The sequence below is a fragment of the Vulpes lagopus genome, chromosome 3 (assembly GCF_018345385.1).
Source record: "Vulpes lagopus strain Blue_001 chromosome 3, ASM1834538v1, whole genome shotgun sequence".
NCBI lineage: Eukaryota > Metazoa > Chordata > Mammalia > Carnivora > Canidae > Vulpes > Vulpes lagopus.
In genome coordinates this window covers 51,576,022-51,596,110 of record NC_054826.1, presented here as the reverse complement: position 1 = coordinate 51,596,110, position 20,089 = coordinate 51,576,022, and the positions used below count along the sequence as shown (strand labels likewise).

General features: G+C 53.9%; 1 protein-coding gene across 7 annotated transcripts; it reads left to right on the top strand.

The window, feature by feature from the left end:
* Positions 1-1,903: 1,903 nt before the first annotated feature.
* Positions 1,904-18,950, top strand: RNF44 (ring finger protein 44). Of its 7 annotated transcripts, XM_041750072.1 has the most exons (12): positions 2,238-2,914; positions 4,485-8,161; positions 13,267-13,418; positions 13,597-13,813; positions 14,227-14,394; positions 14,784-14,957; positions 15,067-15,228; positions 15,312-15,436; positions 15,752-15,839; positions 15,929-16,050; positions 16,193-16,292; positions 16,469-18,950. In XM_041750072.1, exons 3-12 carry the CDS (start codon positions 13,312-13,314, stop codon positions 16,529-16,531), a joined length of 1,326 nt encoding a protein of 441 aa, XP_041606006.1. In that variant the 5' UTR covers positions 2,238-2,914; positions 4,485-8,161; positions 13,267-13,311; the 3' UTR covers positions 16,532-18,950. The 7 variants fall into 7 exon arrangements, with proteins under 7 accessions (XP_041606011.1, XP_041606006.1, XP_041606010.1 ...); XM_041750077.1 differs by lacking the exons at positions 2,238-2,914; positions 4,485-8,161 and adding an exon at positions 1,904-2,229; XM_041750076.1 differs by lacking the exon at positions 4,485-8,161 and having other exon boundaries at positions 2,238-2,959.
* Positions 18,951-20,089: the final 1,139 nt, after the last annotated feature.

The window sequence follows — 20,089 nt, the reverse complement described above, 5'->3', positions numbered from 1 at the left end:
GAACTTATAATGTCATATATCAGATATATTTCAATAAAGCTGGGGCTGATGGTGGGAAGGATGGGACTTTAGATAGGATCTCAAAAATATGATGACCACTGAAATTAGGCTGTAAATACAGAGCCAGCCATTCCATCAATCTAAAGTTCTAAACACGGGATCCCTGGGTGGCGCAGCGGTTTGGCGCCTGCCTTTGGCCCAGGGCGCGATCCTGGAGACCCGGGATCGAATCCCACATCGGGCTCCCGGTGCATGGAGCCTGCTTCTCCCTCTGCCTGTGTCTCTGCCTCTCTCTCTCTCACTGTGTGCCTATCATAAATAAAAAAATTAAAAAAAAAAGTTCTAAACACATATAACTAATCATTAGTGATGGGGTGATGGGAATAGGGACACCTGGGTGGCTCAGTGGTTGAGCATCTGCCTTCAGCTCAGGGTGTGATTCTGGAGTCTGGGGATTGAGTCCCACATCGGGCTCCCTGCATGGACCCTGCTTCTCCCTCTGCCTGTCTCTGCCTTCTCTCTCTCTCTGTCATGAATAGATAAGTAAAATATTTTTTTAAAAAATAGTGACAGAAATAGATGAATAGTTATATCTGGAGGGAAATGACTTGGAGGGGGCAAGAGAACTTTCTGGGTTGATGAAAATGTTCCAGATCTTGATCAGAGTTTTAGTTATGTGGAGATATACATTTATGAAAAATTCACTAAACTATACACATAAGATTCGTGTATTTTACTGTATATCTGCAAACTATATCCTAAATTAGGCCTTAATGTAGATGCAGTTCTGATGAAGGGAAGGGGAAGAAAGAAACATGTTTGTTGAGAGATGAACCACATTAAGGCAGAAAGCAGGCTTCAGGTGTCAGGAGTGAGTAGAAATCCCCAACTCTGCCACTTCTAGCAAAATCTCTTCACTTCACTAATGCCTCAGTTTTCAAATCTATAGAACAGGGATAATAATGATTTTCCCTTACTGAATTGCTAGACTTTAAAGAATAACAAAGTAATTTACATTAACCATTTAGAACATTGCTTCGCACATGGTAAAAGCTTAACAAACAGAAGCTTATTTTTATTTTTCAAGATTTTATTTATTTATTCATGAGAGACACAGGGAGAGGCAGAGACAGAGGCAGAGGGAAGAGAAGCTGGCGCCATGCAAGGAGCCCAGTGCGGGACTCGATCCTAACCTGGGATCACCCCTGGGCCAAAGGCAAACACTCAACTGCTGAGCCACCCAGATGTCCCTATTTTATTTTTTTAAAGATTTTATTTATTCATGAGACACACAGAGGCGGAGACACAGGTAAAGGGAGAAGCAGGCTCTCTGTGGGGAACCCTATGCGGGACTTGATCCCAGGACCTAGGATCAGGACCTGAGCCGAAGGCAGAAGCTCAACCACTGAGCCACCTAAGTGGCCCCCAAACGGAAGCTTTAAAAAATAAGTCGGCCTCCAGACAACTGGCAGAGCAGCCAGTCCCTGGGTTGAGAAAAGCCTGCCTCGTGGGGGCAGCCCCTGCGAGGGGAGGTCTGCAGGGACTACGACAGGACCCGGCGGCGCGGGGCAAGCTGGGAGTTGTAGTTCTCGCCAATCCAAGACGCCCCCGGACGCCGAGCGAAGAGGATCCGCAACCAGGATCCCCTCTGGGAGTGGGGAGTGCCCAGCACGAGCAGAGAGCAGACGAGCTCTGCTCCAGGCTGCCTCTAGCGATGGGCCAACGCGTCCTGTTGCCTCTGGAGTCTCCTAACCTCTCGAAAGAGGTGTCAACGCTCCCAGTTCGAAGACCAGGAGACAGGCTCAGAGAAGGGGCCAAAGCCGGGAACCACACTCCGCTGACCCCAGTCTTTAGTTTGTATACCGGCCCTGCCTCCTCAGTGCGAAGCCGGGGAAGGGGACGGACTCTCTGGGAAGCGAAGGTTCTTTGAACGGCCACGGAGTCGCGTTATGCTCCTGGTGTCACAGAGGAGACAGAGTCGGTCACTCGCCCAAGGTCACGCAGGCAGTAGCGCGCCGCTGGGACGCCAGACGCCGGGCGCTTTGCCCTTGCGCGCCCTCTGCCGCCGGAAGCCGAGGGGCGTGGCCCGCGGACGGTGGAGGAGCCGCAGAGGATTCAAATCCTTGAATCCGCCCCCCCCGCCCTCGCCTTGGTGCAGTCCTGGTAGTTCCGCAGGCGCACGGGAGCGGGGGGTGAAGCTCCGCAGCCGGCGTAGGCGCGGGTGGTGAGGTCCGCGGACGGTTCCACTGCGCGGGGCCAGAGGGGGGGTCGCGGCGGGCGGCGCTCGGGCCGCAGCGGGACCGGGACCCCGGGCTGCAGCGGGAGCGACTCGCCGGCCGCCGGGTTGGGGTGGAGCCCAGCCGCGGCTCCAGGTAACGCCTGGCCCGGACCCTGCGCCGTGCGCCCCAGGCGCGAGGCCAGCGAGGACGGAACGATAGGGGGCGGCCGCGGGCCGACAGAGTAGCTCAGGAACTTCCAGCGAGGCCTCCGCCTGCGTCTGCAGTGCCGAGCTCGCTGCCCCGGGACCCGGAGCCAGAGGTGCTCCGCTCTTCAGTCCTTCCGCTAGGTCCAAGTGCCCCAGTTCGGGGACCCGCTCCCCACCCTGGGAACTACAAGTCCCAGAGTGTCTTGCGCCCCGCACGTGACCCGATCGACCCCCCCACCCCTGCCCTCCGACGGGTTCCGGCTTCAGCTGGGGCCCTGCGTTCAGGGACTGAGCTGAAGAGGCGCCGCAGTCCTTTGGCTCGTAACGTCGGTCCCAGACATTTTAGCGGCGCTCCTTGTGCCAGCCGCTGGGGAGCCACAGCTCTCCGAGCCCTGCTTTGGAGCGGCTGCAGGTCCGGGGAACACCACTGCACCCCAGCGCCGTCGTTACAACTTTTAGGATGCCGGAATGCCGGGGAGTCCAGAGACGGTCTGTGTCTTACCCAAGGTCACACATTCCGTTGCCTAAGGATCTGTACGCTCGAATCGGGCTGCTGTCGGGGGGTCAGGGCGGTGGTGTGGGCAGGATGGAGGCAAGAAGCCGGCCCTCAGGAGGACAGAAACAAGATGGAGGGAAAATGGGGAATTCGGTTGGACTCCTCTCCCTGGGTCTGCCAGGCGCCCGCACTTATGCAGACCCTGCTTTTCATCTCTCGGTGATGTGATAGTACCTGCTCCCACCTTTGCAGACCCTAGGAGTTACAGTGGCCAGAGTTGCAGGGGGAAGGGAGTCGGAAAGGGGAGCCCCTTCCAACACCGTACCCGCAAAGCTCACTCGCACATTCAAGTGCAGACCCAGACCCAGAAAGTTGGGCAGGTACCGCAAGAGACGCACACATAGTAAGAGCTACAGTTGACTCACTGGGGTAGACGTTGTCACCTCCGTTTTACACCTGGCCAAACTGAGCCTCAAAAAGGTGGTGACTTCCTCAAAATCACAGAGCCAGTAAGAGGTAGAGCTGGGTTTCAGGCCCAGACAGGTTAGGCTCTCTAACCATCATTGTGTGCTTGTCCTCACTAGCCTATAAGAGGTAACAGTGGTGCAAACTAAGTGCTCAGTAAATGTCATGTGTCACTAGTGTTATTGCCCTAATTTTACAGGTAAGACTAAAGTGGAGAGAAGCCAAATAACTGACCCAAGTCAGAATTAAAGTACCACTGACCTGAGCCCCAGGCCCTTGGAACACCTTTATAGATGCCCCACCCTACCCCCTTATGCGTAAACAGTTCTTTCAGGCATGCCCTGAGAAAGGACTTGGCAGGGAGCCCATCAACCCCCACACTGGGATGTGAGGCTCTGGGCTCAGGTCTGCAATGCTCTGTGGTAGCTAGGAGGTCTGAGTCCTGAACTGGCTCTGCCAGGCTGTGCTGTGTCTCTGGGTGATCCCTCAGTCTGTATTCCCCAAGCTCCACCTGGGAAGGCTACTTAGCCTTGTGTCTGGAGGACAGTTTGAGGGGTCCTAGAAGAAAGGAGTAGGGTGCTTCCTGACCCTGAGGGAGGAATGGAGGCAGCCAGCTGTCCCAAGTTCTTGGGTAGAGCAGGGAGGGGGCAGGGCCCCAGCAGGAATCCATGATCCTAATCCCTATCCTGCCAAAGTGGAATCCCTCCCACCTGAAGAGGAGATTTGGGGATGGAAGCTGGAATGCAACATCCAGTGCTTTGCACTTGGAGGGACCAGGGTTTGAATCCTCTGCTGCTCATCCACCAGTCCTTGAGCCTCCGTGGTCTACTCTTGCCTTGGAATATCTGTCCTTTTGATTATTGAGCAACCCTTGGGGACTCTGTTTTGACATTTGTGACGCATGAACCAAACTTAATGTTAGATTAGAATGTGATACCTGGTTTGCCCATTGATTATTGAGTCATACCCCCTCATACATTTCCTCATCTGTAAAATACTGGCACCTAACTCTTAGGTCATTGGGAGGACCAGTGAGACAATCAGGAGTGGGCCTGCTTACACTCTGCAGGAGACCTTAGAGCCCTAATTTCTCCACAGAACCTCACTGCAGATGTGTGGATAAGAGTGAGCCTGGGATCCCTGGGTGGCGCAGCGGTTTGGCGCCTGCCTTTGGCCCAGGGCGCGATCCTGGAGACCCGGGATCGAATCCCACGTCGGGCTCCCGGTGCATGGAGCCTGCTTCTCCCTCTGCCTGTGTCTCTGCCTCTCTCTCTCTCTCTCTCTCTGTGACTATCATAGATAAATAAAAATTAAAAAAAAAAAAAAAAAGAGTGAGCCACCCCCAACTGTGGCTTCCGGAGCCCACTGGGTCACACTTCTGGGATCTTAGGCAAGGAGAGGCACTTCCTGAACCACTTTCCTCATCTGTGAGATGAAAACAGAAGCTGTCTTCAAGTGGCAGGGGAGAAGTAGGGTGGAGTGATGAGAATGAGGCACACAGCAGGTGTGCGGGCCACATCACCACATTGGGATTCCAAAGCAAAAAAGACCTACTGGTAAACCTGAGGGGATTTCACAGGAAAGCCCAGACTTCTGGCTTATCTTGAAAACCTGGAGAAATTGGGCCTCCTTCCCACTTGTTTCAGAGTGATTCTGCATGTGCCCAGGAAGGTTTTTCAGATCAGGAGATATGTTACAGGCCTCTGGCCCTGGGGGAACCCTGAGGGGCTGTGAGTATTTGCTCGAGGTCTCCCAGGGGAGTAAGCCAGAAGGTCATGCATGTGGGAGGACAGGTCAGGGATTTCCTGGCCCTGTAGAATCAGAGGTGAGAGTCAAACTCAGAGCCTCTTCCTTAGGCATCTGCCATCCAGTGTGAGCCAGAGCCTGCTGGGGGTAGAGGGGGAGAACAGTCCCGTGGAGATAGTTTCTGCTGTCCCAATGCAGTGTGGTAATAGTCCTGCTGTGCATTAAGGAACTCAGAGCAGCTGACTGCCAGAAGACAGGTCAGGGAGGCTTTGGGGAGGCAGTCTTAGAGCTGAACCCCAAAGGCTGAGGAGAGTTTTGCCAGGGGTAATGGGTGGTAAGGATGTTTTAATTAGAGTTGTACAGTCAGAACTTTGGTGGCTTCGAAGTACATGACTTGATTGTGGCTGAAGACTTGCATTCTGAGGGTGCATGAGTGGTAAGGTATTTTCACTGTGGCCTTGGGCAAGTACTTGATTCTTTGAGCCTCAGATGTCACATATAAAATGAGGCATTCCAGTGAAGGCTAGATGACAGTGCACTTAAAAATTCTGAATCAAAAAAAAAAAAAATCTGAATTCCCTTAGGCTAGACAGGAGTAATGGAGTAAGACATAAAGTGAAGTGACTGTGGCAGGGCTCTGTACAAATTAGATGGTATGAAGTGAAGGTTGGGGGTACGTCTAGGACTGAGTTAAGAGATGGGGAAGTTCAGTACAAGCTAGAGATCTCCAAGCTTCCTTTAAGAGGTAAGAGGGAACAGAGCCCCAAAGGACAGAGAAGAGGAATAGGTTGGTAGAAAGGAAGAGAGAGTGCATCTCAGGCAGGCCATCCAGCTAAGCACAGGCAGGAAGGTGGCAGGCAGGGAAGGCCAGTGGGTGCACCATCATGGTTGTGGGAGAAGGACTGGGGAGAGGTGAGCCTGGAAGGCTGGGGGGAGCTTGTTAAGCACAGCTCCAGAGGCAGGCAGTAGGGAGCCGCTGCAGGTTCTGTCCCTACTCAGGCAAGCAGGGGGTGGTCTTAACAACAGCACCTTCCAACGAAGGGAAGATTTTCTAACTACTTTTACAAGGTGGGAAAAATAAAAGGTCAGAAGTGAGAGCCAGTGAAAGGGGGTTGGCTAGAGAAAGGCTTTACCCTGTACTTCCCCATTCGTTCTCATGCACACATAGTTTTAACCCATGGATAGAGGTAGGCAGGTAACACCTGCAGTACTGCATCCTGAACTTGATCTCCTGTGCTTAGGTATCTGCAAACTGCCCTTGGGTACCATCTGCAGTCATTGCATTGCTGGCTGCACACTCACCATGCAGTAACAGATTGTTGCTGGTCTAAACAACACTTGGATGAGTATCTCTGCTCCCTAGACTTCTGGATTGTTTCCATTGGATACTTTTCCTGAAAGGGAACTTCTGACTTTAAGGGAACAGAAGTTTTTATGCCTTAGATTTAAAATGCTCATACTTTTTAACAGTAATTTTCTTTAGAATTTTCTGTAGGTTATATGGTATGGGTTTGTTTTTTTTTTTTTTTTTCTCTCTCTCTCTTTTTTTTTTAACCTTGATAGGTGTACTCTTTAACCCCCATCCCTTACTTCACCCATGCCTCCACCCAGATTGTACAGGGTATGGGTTAGTTGGTTTTGTTTTGTTTTGTTTTAAGATTTATTTATCTTAGAGTTTGGAGGGGAGGGCAGATGAGAGTGTCTTAAGCAGACTCCATACTGAGCATGGACCCTGACGCAAGGCTCAATCTCACAACTCTTGAGATCAAGACCTGAGCTGAAACCAAGAGTTGGAGGCTTAACTGCGCCATCCAGGCACCCCGGTATAGGATTTTTTAAAAAGAGCAAATGTACACAAGCATATACAATAAAAAGTCTATCCAGTCCAGTTCTTCCTAAGGACAATTGTTAGTTTCCTGTGTATCCTTCCAGAAATATTCTGTGCAGATACTGTATATACCCAGTTTTCAGAAAAATAGATACATAGTTACACTCTGTTCAGCAAATTGCTTTCAATTTTTATTCTTAAATTTGGGGTTATGAAGTACACCAAAGCAGCACAGAAAATGACACCACCACACACACACACACACACACACACACACCCTGTAGCCCTATACACAGGTTTAACAAATGTTATATAACATTTTGCGCTGGCATCTTGTTTAAGGAAGCAACCCTATGTCAGTGCAGCCCCATGCAGAGGAGTCCAGTTTATTGACTATAAGCACACATTCTTTTCAGCCATGCCCGGCTCTTGGATATTTAGAGTATTACTGACTTTTTTCCTTAAATAATCGATGCGGAGGTAATACTCCACTTTGTATGATGCTGGCCCAGTGTTAAGGCCAAGGAGAACGAAGCTCAGCTGTTCAGCCACACTTTATAGCTGTGTGACCTAGGGTGAGTGACCCCTTTGATCCTCTTTACCCATCTGTAAAATGCTGCAGTAATCCCTCCATCTCATCGCTGCTGGGAGGAGTACAGGAGTAGGTAACCGAAGACTTCATTAAGCTTAGTTCGCCAATACCCTTAAACAGGTTACCCTCCACAAGGGAGGCCAAGCTTTCCTGGCCACGCGCCGAGAGCTATTAGAGCGCCGGACAACTGCAGCTCGGGCTTAAAACTGTTCCCCGCCCCTTTCCCGGGCCACGCTGGGGGCGGGGCGGTTAAGTGTCTCTGTGACGTCAGCGCACGCAAGACCAATCCCCCTGCCTGGCAGGCGTTAGCTGCTTTGGATGGGCTGCCCGCTATTGGTTCGTTGGGCAACCCAGGCCCTCCCAGCTTTTTAAAGCTGCCGCGTAGTATAAACAAGGAGATGCACAGCGGCCAGGCCATGATGTCATCGCGGCGCGGTAGCTCTTGGGGCTGACGTCATCTCCGGGGAGGTTGCCGACCCAAGGCTGTTAGAGCCTTCCTAACCCAGTTGGGCTGGCTTAAGAGGCCGCTCCTGCCCCGTCGAAGGCCAGTCCCATTGCACTTCAGTGTCCCTGGCGGCGCCCCGTCCCCGAAGAGAAGACCATGACACAGTAAGTCCGGGTTGCGGCTCTCCTAGGGGAGCCCATTTCTCCGGCAGGGAAACTGAGCCTCAGAGGCGCGAGTGGTTCGCGAGTTTGCATAGCAAGTTCGAGTTGCAGCCGGTGGCCTTGCCCACCCTGGGGTCTCCCATCTTTAGCTCAGGCCATGTGGCCCCGCCCCTTGCTTGTGATGACTGCGGTCACTTTAAGTGCGAAGGTGGGGGCAAGAAGGTTTTAAAAGAAAATCTGCCTTCCAAGATGGCTTCCCATTAGTCACGTGCCGAGACGCGGGGAGTGATTGGCTCCCACAGCCCTTGCGGGGCGGAGCTCTTGGCAGGGCTGCCGCGGGCAGTGGCCCGCTACTGTTTGCCGGAACCTCCCGGCGCGTCCCCGCGAGTCCCCCTCCCGCCCGACGCGCGACCCCGCCGCTTCGAATGTTGTGAATCAAATGTGGGATTTGTTACATTCCGCTGCCGCCGCGGACAGTTCTTAAAGGGCCAGCCGCCTGCAGCTGCGCAAAACCCGGCTGCGTCCTGCGCCGCCTCCCGCTCCCGGAGGGCCTGGGCTGAGAGAGGCAGACCGCGCGTGGGCCTCGCGAGGCAGACGCCGGCGGACCGACAACAAAGAGAGGGCTCCGGAAGGAGCTGGACTGCCCCCGGACCGGGGGGTGGGGAGGGGAGCACATTGTTCCGCAGGGCGGGGGCTCTTAAAGGGTCCAGGCAGCCCCCCTCCCCACTGCCCAGCTTGGCCGTCCTAGATCGGGAACAAAGGAGTCAACGTGTGGCCTGGCGGCAGAAGGTGAGTAGGGGCCAGAGCTCCAACTCCCTTATTTCCGCATCCTTGGAACTCCTGTCTCCCTCCCCTGGGACTGGGGGCTGTGATCCAGCTGGCTCCGCAGGGGTTAATCACGGGCGGTCTAGCGTGGGGACGGCGAGACCTCTAGAATCAGGGAGATCAAGGAGGGTTCCCCCCAACCCCCCAAGCCCAGGTTGAGTCTCCCTTCTCCGGAGGCTCAGTGCTGCGGTTGGAGAGGAAGGAGCCGCCCCCTCCCCCTGCCGCCGCCACTTCCTTTGTTGTTGCTTTTGTCTCACGCCGAGCACATGGTCCGGGATCCTCGGCTCTTAAAGTCACAGCGCTCTGGCCCCAACGCCGCAGTCTGGACTCCCGCCCCCCCTTGTTCTTCCGAGTGCGGTACAAAGGAGTGAGAGGGGGACGTGGGGGTCTCCTCTCCGTGGGGGTGTCTGCACCTCGGCCCCCTTCCCGGGGAGGGGTGGCCGACGAAGCTCCCCAGAGCCCCGCAACCTGAGCCTGGCCCGCGTTGAGGAGGGACTGGTCCCTCAGGAACACTGGTTTCCAACCCCTGCTAATGTGACCACCTGATTTCTTGCGTCTTGTTTCTTCTGGCTTTATTTGGGCCTTCTAGGAAGGAGAGATTTCCACCCCCATTTCACAGCTGTGAAAACTGAGGCTCACAGAAACGGGGAGATTTCCTTGACCAAGGTCACCTAGGGAGCCTGGGCTGACCAGGAACTACTAGTTCCGGGGCTGATGGTCCTGCCCTCAACTACCTCCAGGCAGCACGCTGGCCTACCCGGCAGTGGTGGCCTAGTCTGCCCTTTGTGGGGGTCGGGGCTTCTCATCCTGCCTGAATCTACTCAGGCTCTCAGGCAAACATACCCTTGGGGCAAATGACTGGGCAGGGGTTCCCTAGACTAAGACTGAGATAGTGGCATGGGGCACTGGAAGTAGGGAGTTGGCTGCCTCCTGGAGAAAGGGGTGGATGCAAAGTGTGGTGCCTGCTTCCAGGCAAGATTGGATTTAAGGATGGGACCCTGAAGACCCGTTTACCCAGATCTCCTTGGAAGCACAGTACAGAAGACTATGGAAAGGCAGAGAAATTGGGGGTGGTCACCTGGCTTCCACCTTTGCAGTTTGACCTTGAGCAAGTTGCTTGCTCCAAGTCTGGGCCTCGTTAGCTTTTCCACAATAGGGTTAGTCATAAGTGCCTGAAACAGAAAACTCTCGATCCCCTTTGGGGACTGGAATTAGTTGGGATTAGGTGGTCATTGGGGTTGCTGATGCTAATGAGAGTCAGGGATTAGGGGAATCTGGGCCTAGGTGGCAGCCAGGCAGGGCAAGTTCTGGCTTTGTGGGCTAGCGCAAGTTACTTCCTTTCTCGAGGTCTCAGTTTCCTCAACTGTGAAGTGGGTGTGTCCCTTCTGTGCAACCTCTGTTCTTAGTACGACTTCCGAGAACCAGGGATCCCTCAGTTGCCAGCTCGGGTTTTCCCCTATGGGGGCATATGTCCCAACTTTCTCTTGCAGAGCTTGAAGTGGTACCTGACTTGTGTTTGTGGGGGCTAGAGTGGGGTTTAGCCTATCTTAATGTCTAATGGTGATCACTCACACCCACGTTTTGCAAATCACTTCTGCCTTTGAGCAGTCTTTCCAGTCCACTGGGAGGTGGTTACTTGGCTATTCCCATTTTACAGGTGAAGAGGCTGAGGCTCAGAGAGGGGGAGTGATGTGCCCAGTCCTAAGTCTAGAGACTCTGGCCAGAATTGGGGTATCATGTGTTAAGAATGCAAGGGTTGACACTTTTCAACTTTGGCACCATCATCTATGGCTAGAAGCCCTTTGGTCTGCTGGTTTGGTTTCTCAGCTCCTTGCCACATCCCTTTCCTGAGGAATGGGTGTTTTTGAAGGGGCTGGCCAGAGCAGAATCCCTTGTGTCTGGGCCTCTGTGGCATCCTCACCCCCCAGATTTCAGCAAGGCAGCCTGGCACAGGAGGAGCCACTGAAGCCACTGCCTGGTTTGTGTCCCAGTGCACTCACAGCTCTAGCTGACAGGCCTTAGACCTCAACTCTCTGACCCTCAGTGTCCTTACTTCTGAGGGTTGCTGTGAGGACCCAAGGTGGCACTGAGAGGTATCATAGTTATTACTGTTCAAATTCTTCATCAGCAGGACTATGGTCTCTCAGGATCTCTGAGGTTAGAGCAGTGGGGCCCAAATCTGGCAGTAGAAACTGCTGGGGATTTGGTAAAATATCTAGATGCCTCTGTTCCCCAGCCCTCCAAAGACTGTGACCCAGGTCTGGAGTGGCCTAGGAGTCTGTTGTTGGAGATATTTAGGGGTTTACTCTGAATCTTTCTTGGCCTTTGTTTGCTAGGCTGGATTGTCAGCAAGAATAGGAAGGCTGTGGGTGTACACATGTGCATAAGGATGTGTACCAGGGGGTTACAAACCTACGATGGGCAGGTAGTGAATGGGCCTGGGGTGGCCTGGAGGGAAAGCTCGTGCTCCAGTGAGGGGAACCAAGCAGAAATGAGGGTCTAGTGGGACCACATTTTCTGCTTTTCTTTCCTCTCAACTAAAGGCCAGATTTTTATGTAATCTCCCAGTTTTTAATCATGGGCACCAACTTCACTGCTGCCAAACTGTGTGTGATTGGCTCTCAAGTGTACATTTACCACATAGGTGCTGGACACAAGCTGGTCACTGGGCCCTGCCTACTCTTCTGCCAAGTGCCAGAGGCCAAGTTAGAAGAAGTGTGAATTCCACTCTTACACTTCTGGCTGTGGCCAGCCAGGCACTGCCCTATCAAGTGAAGAGCTTCCCCTGCAGGCTGGTTTATGAGAGTTAGGGCCCAGGCTTGTAAAGCTGAGCACAGAGGAAGTCTTCTTGCCACTGTTGGCAGGAAGGAACAAGGTGTTGAGGGTACGGTATGCTGGGTCCCTAGCTGTGTTAGTGGGCAGGTAGTACTCAAAGCTGGGTGTCAGAGTTGCAGAAGGGGTGGACAGAGGAGGCCTCCCTGTGGCAGAAACAGCAAAGGGCTGGTCCTATTTGATACACCTTTCAGCTTTGCAGGACCTGACAGGTTCCAGAGTTTTCTCTGCCAGGACCTCATCCCAACCTCTGGAGTTAGTAAATGGTCCCCCCCCCCCCGCCGCCCCCCCCCGCCCCAACAGCTTATGCCACCTGGACCCCCAGCTCCTACCTGAGGGAGGAGACCCACCCCACCCCTTTCCCTCTCAGCTTCCTCCTTGAGGTTCTTGCTTCCCCTTTTTTCTCAGCAAGCCCCACTTGGGGGCTGTGTTAGGCCCCCAGAGCAAGGCCTGGCTGTATGCCAGACCTACCCATCCACCAGTGGCCACTACCTTCATCCCCTCCTGTGAAGCTCTTATTCTGGAACCCTTCCTGCTGGCAGCAGAGTGCAGTAAGAGGCTGTGGCCAGCTCACCTCCCGCTTTGACACTTGAGCAAGTCCCCTTCAATCTCTTTGAGCCTCAGTTTTCTCTTCTGTGAAAGGGAGCTAACATTGCCTTCCTTGAAGAGTAGATCATATCACATGTGGATAGGTACTATGGGAGCTGGTTATGAAAAGAAAGCAAACTGACTTGATTTGGGAGCCACTGAGGACAGGAACCAGCTTGGAACCTCTTACCTGGCAATAGTGCAAAGAGAAGGCTTAATTAGAATCCCCCGCCCAGGGGCAGCCCGGGTAGCTCAGCGGTTTAGCGCCACTTTCAGCCCAGGGCCTGATCCTGGAGACCCAGGATGAAGTCCCGTGTCAGGCTCCCTACATGGGGCCTGCTTCTCCCTCTACCTGTGTCTCTGCCTGCCCGCCCCCCCCCCACCCCCCGCTCTCTCTCTCTGTCTCATAAATAAATAAAATCTTAAAAAAAAAAAAAAAATGAATCCCCCCTGAGCTGACCCAGTGGAAGGGAAGAAACTGGAGTGCCCTTCCAGGAACTTCCAGCTTCCTGGAGGTTGAGGTTGAAGTTATAGCTTTGGGGACCCCACCCTGAGGGAACTTACTGGAGCCACCTGGCCTGGAAAGCATGCCAGCCAGCCTCCTGACTCACAACAAACCCTGAAGAGGAACTTGACCCCATTTCATAGATTAGGAAACTGAGGCCTGAACTCCCTGTCCCTGATTATCAGTGCCAAGAAGGCCAGACCCAGAGTGCACGCTGTACCTGGAGCACAGGGGCATGGTGGACATCAGTAGCTCTTGGAATTAGACCCCTGAGGTTTGATTCTGTCTCTGTAGTCCCTGATGGGGCAAGTGATTGGACTTCTGTGTGCCTCAGTTTGTCTATCTGTTTGCCTCCTAGGGTTGTGAGCCCTGGCCCAGCCCCTCCACCCCACTGCCACCTCTGATGAGACCATGGGCTCTGGCAGTGACTAGGTGGCCACCCTCTGCCCCTGTGGGTCAGCGGCGATTCTCTGTAGGACCTGGCAGTACCCCGGGCCAGCTCCGGGGAAGGTAGGAAGGAACCTCCTAGTCCTACATAGCTTAGAGCCTCTGGTGCTGGGGCTGATGGCCTGGGTTGTGGCCTAGGGGCCAGGGGTGGCAGGGCACAGGACCCTGAGCTGTCTTCCTTCCCTAGTGGGTAGTGACCTTGGTTTCTCTCCATGCTCTCTGAATGAGTGGCTCCCCTCAGTCCTACTGGGGCCTCCTCTCTGTGGTGCAGCCCCAGCCGCGAGGGCCCCCTGGCCAGCCTGCCTGCCCAGGATGAGCGCTTACCCTCCCAGCAGCCACCACCCCGGCCACACCTCCCTGTAGAGGAGCACCGAGCCTCGGCTCCTGCCGGCAGGAGCCCCCGAATGCTGCACCCAGCCTCCCAACAGAGCCCGTTCATGGTTGATCTCCACGAGCAGGTAGGCAGAGCACCCATCACCTTTGTTTCCCACCCTGCTGGCCCCTCCCCACCAGCCTCTGGCAAGCCTGAGGTAGCAGAATCCTGACTTCATCTTGCTTAACTCATTGCATGTTCATCAAGACATTTTAGCCTTGTTTTACGGGTTGGCAAATTGAGGCCCAGAGAAGGGAAGGGCATTCCTTGGAACTAACTATACAGTGGATGAGTGGTAGAGCTGGAAGCCCCTCCCAAGTTCCCAGAGTGTTCTTTCTGCCCTCTAGGGCTTGGGGCAGGGGTACAGCCAGGTCTGTACCTAGGTAGGCCCCAGCTAGGGAAGGGAAGGGAGGTAACCCAGCAGGACTTTCTCATTTGGGGACAGCAGCATGGCCCATTTTTCCTCTCTACACTTCTTGGGTTTCTTTCTACCCACAGGTGCACCAGGGACCCGTCCCTCTGTCCTACACAGTCACCACGGTGACAACCCAAGGCTTCCCCTTGCCTACAGGCCAACACATCCCTGGCTGCAGTGCCCAGCAGCTCCCAGCATGCTCCGTGATGTTCAGTGGGCAGCACTACCCCCTCTGCTGCCTCCCACCCCCGGTGAGTGTGTGCCTTCACCTTCTGCCCTATCTCCACTTGAAAACCCCAGACACAGGCCAGCAGCAGAAGCAAGCTGAGCTTATGACACCCATCCAGGCTGGGAGAGTGAGAGCACTTACCCAGCTCCACGCCTCAACCCTGCCCAGAAACGCATGTGTGTATTAACAGATAGTGAGAGAGCACCTCGGTTCAGGGAACTTCCTGCACCCCAGTGCCTGCCTATGGCTTGGAATTGTAACTGTGGGCCTTAGGACTGTAGTGTCCTGACTAGGTGGCCTCTGGCAGGAATAGGAGGGTCCAGAGGGCATGGAATGGCCCCTGGCCCTTAGCACAAGCATAGGCAGAGCCTAGAACACTATACAGCCCCCACCCCCTCCCTCTCTTGGCAGCTGATCCAGGCGTGTACCATGCAGCAGCTCCCCGTGCCCTATCAGGCCTACCCCCACCTCATCTCCAGTGACCACTACATCCTGCACCCCCCACCACCAGCCCCACACCCCCAGCCTGCCCACATGGCACCTCTTGGGCAGTTTGTATCGCTGCAGGCCCAGCACCCACGTATGGTGAGTCTGGGCAGTGGGTTTGATGGTATAGGGGATGGCATGGTGGGGGGGGGGGGGGCAGGGTTTCCCTCATTACTGATTTTGGCTGGCCCACCCCTGCTTCTTCCAGCCCCTGCAGCGGCTTGACAACGATGTGGACCTGCGGGGGGACCAGCACCCCCTGGGGAGCTTTACCTACTCCACCTCTGCCCCAGGCCCAGCCCTGTCCCCATCTGTGCCCCTGCACTACCTGCCCCATGATCCACTGCACCAGGAGCTATCCTTTGGTGTGGTAAGTACGGACCCCACCCAGACTCTAGGGTGATCAGGAGACAGGCCCACTGGGCTGACCTGCACCTGGTACCCCTCTCGTAGCCATATTCCCACATGATGCCACGGAGACTGAGCACCCAGAGATACCGCCTGCAACAGCCACTTCCCCCGCCACCCCCACCGCCACCCCCGCCACCGTATTACCCCAGCTTCCTGCCCTACTTTCTGTAAGTACCAGCACATCTGCCCCAGAGCCATGTGCTCTGGTTTCCTGGGACTTCCATTTGGACTCCAACAGAGCCCCACAGGGTGCCTGGGGCCTCTAAAGCCATCTGGCATCCCTACCAAACCACACGTACTCAACACTCATGAGCTGGGTTTCTCACCCTCCTACAATGCCTTGGGACAAACACTGGAGTCCCTGGTGTGAACGGTGCAGAGCTCTGGGCTTTGTTTCATGGAGGGAGACGGGAACAGCTCTGCACCCCCTACACCTACTGACCTTGACCCTGGGCCCCCCACACCTGTCTCCCCTCCCCTAGCTCGATGCTGCCAATGTCACCAACAGCAATGGGGCCCACCATCAGCCTGGATCTCGATGTGGATGACGTGGAGATGGAGAACTATGAGGTCCCGTGGAGCACTGTCCTGGGAGGTGGGAGCTTGGGGGACCTCAGGCCCTGAGCATTAATGACCCTCCGCCTCCTGCTCTTATTCAGGCCCTCCTGAACCTGGCAGAGCGACTAGGAGATGCCAAGCCACGAGGCCTCACCAAAGCGGACATTGAGCAGCTCCCATCATACCGCTTTAACCCAGACAGCCATCAGTCAGAGCAGACACTGTGAGTACTATTCCCTCATCTGCCCCTCTGTGAGCACAGGGGGCTGCAGGGGCCCCCTTCCTCCAGGGGTTTTGTGCTGTGCGATGAGCCTCCCCCCTCTCCTGCCATCATTGTGGAGGTGACACTCTATACCCTCTCTCAGGTGTGTTGTCTGCTTCAGTGACTTTGAGGCACGGCAGCTGCTGCGAGTCCTCCCCTGCAACCACGAGTTCCACACCAAGTGTGTCGACAAGTGGTTAAAGGTAACACATATGATTCCATTATGTGAAGGATGGGGGGTGGTAGACCTTGGAGGGTTTCCCTTCTTGTTAGCTAGAAGTCCAGGCTCTGTTCATGGGTCAAGTCCCAGAAGCAGAATAGACCCAGCTGGGGTGGAGGACAGGCAAGAGTGAAGCCTGATGTGTGGCTGCTCCCCCAGGCCAACCGGACGTGTCCCATTTGCCGGGCCGACGCCTCCGAGGTGCCCAGGGAGGCTGAATGAGGCCCACAGCTGCCCAGGATAACCCTGCCCGAAGCTCTGGAAGCTCGGGTTGGGGGGACCTGGGGAGGACGGGGAGGGAGTGGCCCAGGCCTGCCCCGTCATTCCCGCCTGCATCTCCAGAGCTGGTGCCAGGGTCAGCCCCGAGAGAAGCCCCTGCAATAAGCCCCTGCATTTGCCAAGCTCCAAAGACTCCTGCCCCGATCTGCCTGCCAGTCTGCCCACCACGGAGCTGCCTGACTGTCCGTAACTCAGTCTCCCTCCTGTTTGCCCTTGAGTCCGTCTCCTTTTCCTGCCAGCCCTGGGAGCCAAGGGTCCGTCCCCCCCTACCGCCACCCTCCAGTGCAGCTGGGGGAGATCCTCAGCCCCAGGATGGGCAAAGGGGGCTCCATCCTGGGTTGCCTGGTCTCTTGCACTGAAATGGTATGCCGTCTGACTGGATGGCACTGACAGGTGTGCAGACAGAGAGTGGCATGAGGCCATTTCCTGAGCCCCAGACCTGAGTCCAGGAGCCTTGATCTCAGACAGACTCAGATAGCCAGCCCTACCCAGGCTTCTGTGAGGGTTGGCCCCCTCAAGGACCCTCACCCGTCACAACATTCCAGCCCCACCCCCAGGCTGGAGGATATCAGAGCCAGCCTCCTCAGTATATGGGGAACTGGCCCTTAGCTGGGGTGGCATGTATCCTGAGGGGGCCCGGGCCATGCAGGGGAGAGTGACCTCCTTTGTTCCTGGTGGCCACCCCTCCCTGGCAGTGAAAGGGGGCCAGACACACACCCTGTCTCCCCTCTCTGTTGTTTTGCATGAACGTGAAGAGCAGCAGTTTTTGTTTATTCATTTGGCCCAAAATCGCGTGTAGGATTTGGGAGTGTGGATTTTTAAATAATTTGTTTCCTTTTGGTTTAATGGGGGATATAGGGACCAACCAGGACCAAGTGCCCAGGGGGCCAGGAATGGTCTGGTGGTGCCGCCTGGTCTGCATGCACGTGTGCGGCTGGGGCTGGGCTGGGCGGTTGGCAGTCATGGGTGGGGTTGGGGGGTGGTCTGTGCTCAGCTGATAACTGCCATGCACTGTACTGCACACGTCCCCAGAGCCTAATGGGACCGTACGCTTTTCAGGGCATTTCTCCCTCCAGCCAGGGCCCATCTCCCACCTGACTGGGTGAGTCTCCTCCAAGGAAGTCCCAGGAGGACAGGGACCAGGGAGGGCGTGGACCCCACATCTAGGGGCCCCCTCCCAGCCTGAGCCCTGCCCTCCAAGGTCTGGAGGAGGCCCCCACACAGTCTGGCTGAGCTCCCACCCTTTCCTTTCTTGGTCCCATTCCTTTCCTGTACTACTCCCAGCTGGGGTTGCTGCCCTGAACGAACTGCGTGTGGGGCCGGCACATCCTAGCAGGCAGCCCCTGGCGCCTGCTGCCTCAGGGATGCTCCAACCACCCTCGTTCTCCCTGCAGCGGCCCTGGCTCCCTGCACCCCCTCAGCCTGCCATGGGGCCCCATCACCCTGGCCCCACCCCCGTGGAGAACCCAAAGTCTTACTGTATATAACTCCAGGTGACGTTTCTATATTTATAGCAGTGTTGAAATCCCACGTGTTTTACACAGAAAACCACCCTCTCCAAACCCCTCCCCTTCCCACCCCAACAAAAGGTTTTCAGAATCCTTAAGGTTCCTGGGGCAGGCGGAAACAGGCTCACGGATTGTGTGTCGGCTGCAGCAATGATTCCAACGAGCAGCTATTGGGGGGGGAAACACGACATTAAAAAAAAATCATTAAAAAAAAGATTTATAAAACAATTATTTAGGATGTTTGTGATTTGCCGACCTTGCTATAGATGCCATGTTACCAATGATTTCCTGTGGTGGGGGCTTGTCATTGTTTACTCTTTTTATTTACCAACTTCTGGCCTAGGCATGACAGTGGGCACCATCCCCCAGCCTTGGCTGGGCCCAGCACCTGTGTTCTGTGTTAGAAAGGTTATATATATATATATATATATATATATATATATATATATATACACATATACATATATATATATATATAATTACATATATATATAAAAATATATGTAATTTGGGGGGCCCTGTTCCTTGCACATTTTACAGTTACCTCATTTTTCCCATGTATGTATTTGAGAAAATGCTAATATATAGAGAAAAAAATGGTTCTTAAAGCTTAAATGTGTGGTTTTTTTCCATTCCATTGGATTCACATTGGTTTGTAGCATTTAACATAACTAGTATGTTGTATTATATATATGTGTATACTGATTGAAATTTTTAACAGATTTGTACTTTTTTTAAAATGAAAGTTGCTAGTTCTGCTTGACCAAGTAGTGCAATCATTATTTTTTTTAATATTGTTGCTGATTTCAGAGGGATATTCACTAATAAATGTATGATGTATATCAAGTATTGCCCAAGCTGCCTTTGGCTACCTGTTCTTTTGGTGGGAAGTGGGGGTAAATGTCAGTCTGAGAGTGGGTAGGGGTCAGAATGGGATGAGGTGGGCAGAAAAGATTGTTCTCTGCTATGATACCTTGAGGGTACCTCCTGATCAAGAGGGTCTGCCAAGCCAGGTTAGTCATGACATTCTGGGCCATGTGCTTCACACTCAAAGTAGGATTCTGTTGGCAAGTGGCAGGATTCCATCAAACTGGTTTTAGGAAAGTGTCACTTATTTTGGTCTGTCACTTAAGTTCTGGATGTAGGTTCTGCCTCAAGCATGACTGGATTGGGCATGGGGATGTTATAAAGAACCAAGATGTCCTTCATTTTACAACTTTGTTTTGAAGGAGCTGCCTCAGTGTGGTATTTCTTGGTAGCTCTAGTTCAGTTTCTGTAGTTTAGCATCTTTCCATGGGAAAACCATTTTTTCCCTGGAATTCTAATGGGATTTTTGGGATGGAGTCTTGTTAGACCCAATTTGGATTGTGGGTGCATCCCCAGGCCATTTACTAGCAGATCAAGGAGCTACACCAGCAGGATTGGCTTGACTTGCATTACATACCCTGCTACCCACAGGCCGTACTAAGACTACACGGACTGGAGGCCCTCACTACCAGGCTCAGTGGGAGATAGGGGCCTGAAAACCACCCAAGGGACTAGGTTGGTGATGCAGTTGCATTTCTCTTACCCATGATGGTATATGGTACTGCAGAGATACCAGCTGACTTGTTAGCATATCAAAGCAATATGGTCTGGAGCAGGAGCAGTGGGCTGGGGTCCGGAGACCCAGGACCTGGTGTCTGTGTGATGCCACTATCTGTAGCCTTGGTCAAGTCCCTTCTCTTTCAGTCTCTGGATCAACTGCAAAATAAGGGATAATTAGTTGAGTGGCTTCCTAATTGTGTTTCAGAGGAAGTGCTATGGGAGCATAAAGGGAGTCAAGAAGGGCTCTGGGGTTAAGTTAGTTTGGGAAATTCCACACTAAAGGTAACAGAGCCTATATTGCAGGGCTTCTCTGAGCCCTGGTTATGCTGATGTATGTTATAACCCTCTAGGAATGGATACTGTGAGCAGCACTTCCTACATTTGATTGTTTGGCTACATGTAATAC

Coding starts and splice junctions, on each gene's coding strand:
- RNF44 (XM_041750077.1), top strand. CDS start 13,312: ATGAGACCATGGGCTCTGGCAGTGACTAGGTGGCCACCCTCTGCCCCT. Junction 15,229..15,311: donor AGGAGCTATCCTTTGGTGTG/GTAAGTACGGAC, acceptor CCCCTCTCGTAG/CCATATTCCCACATGATGCC. Junction 16,051..16,192: donor CATCAGTCAGAGCAGACACT/GTGAGTACTATT, acceptor ACCCTCTCTCAG/GTGTGTTGTCTGCTTCAGTG.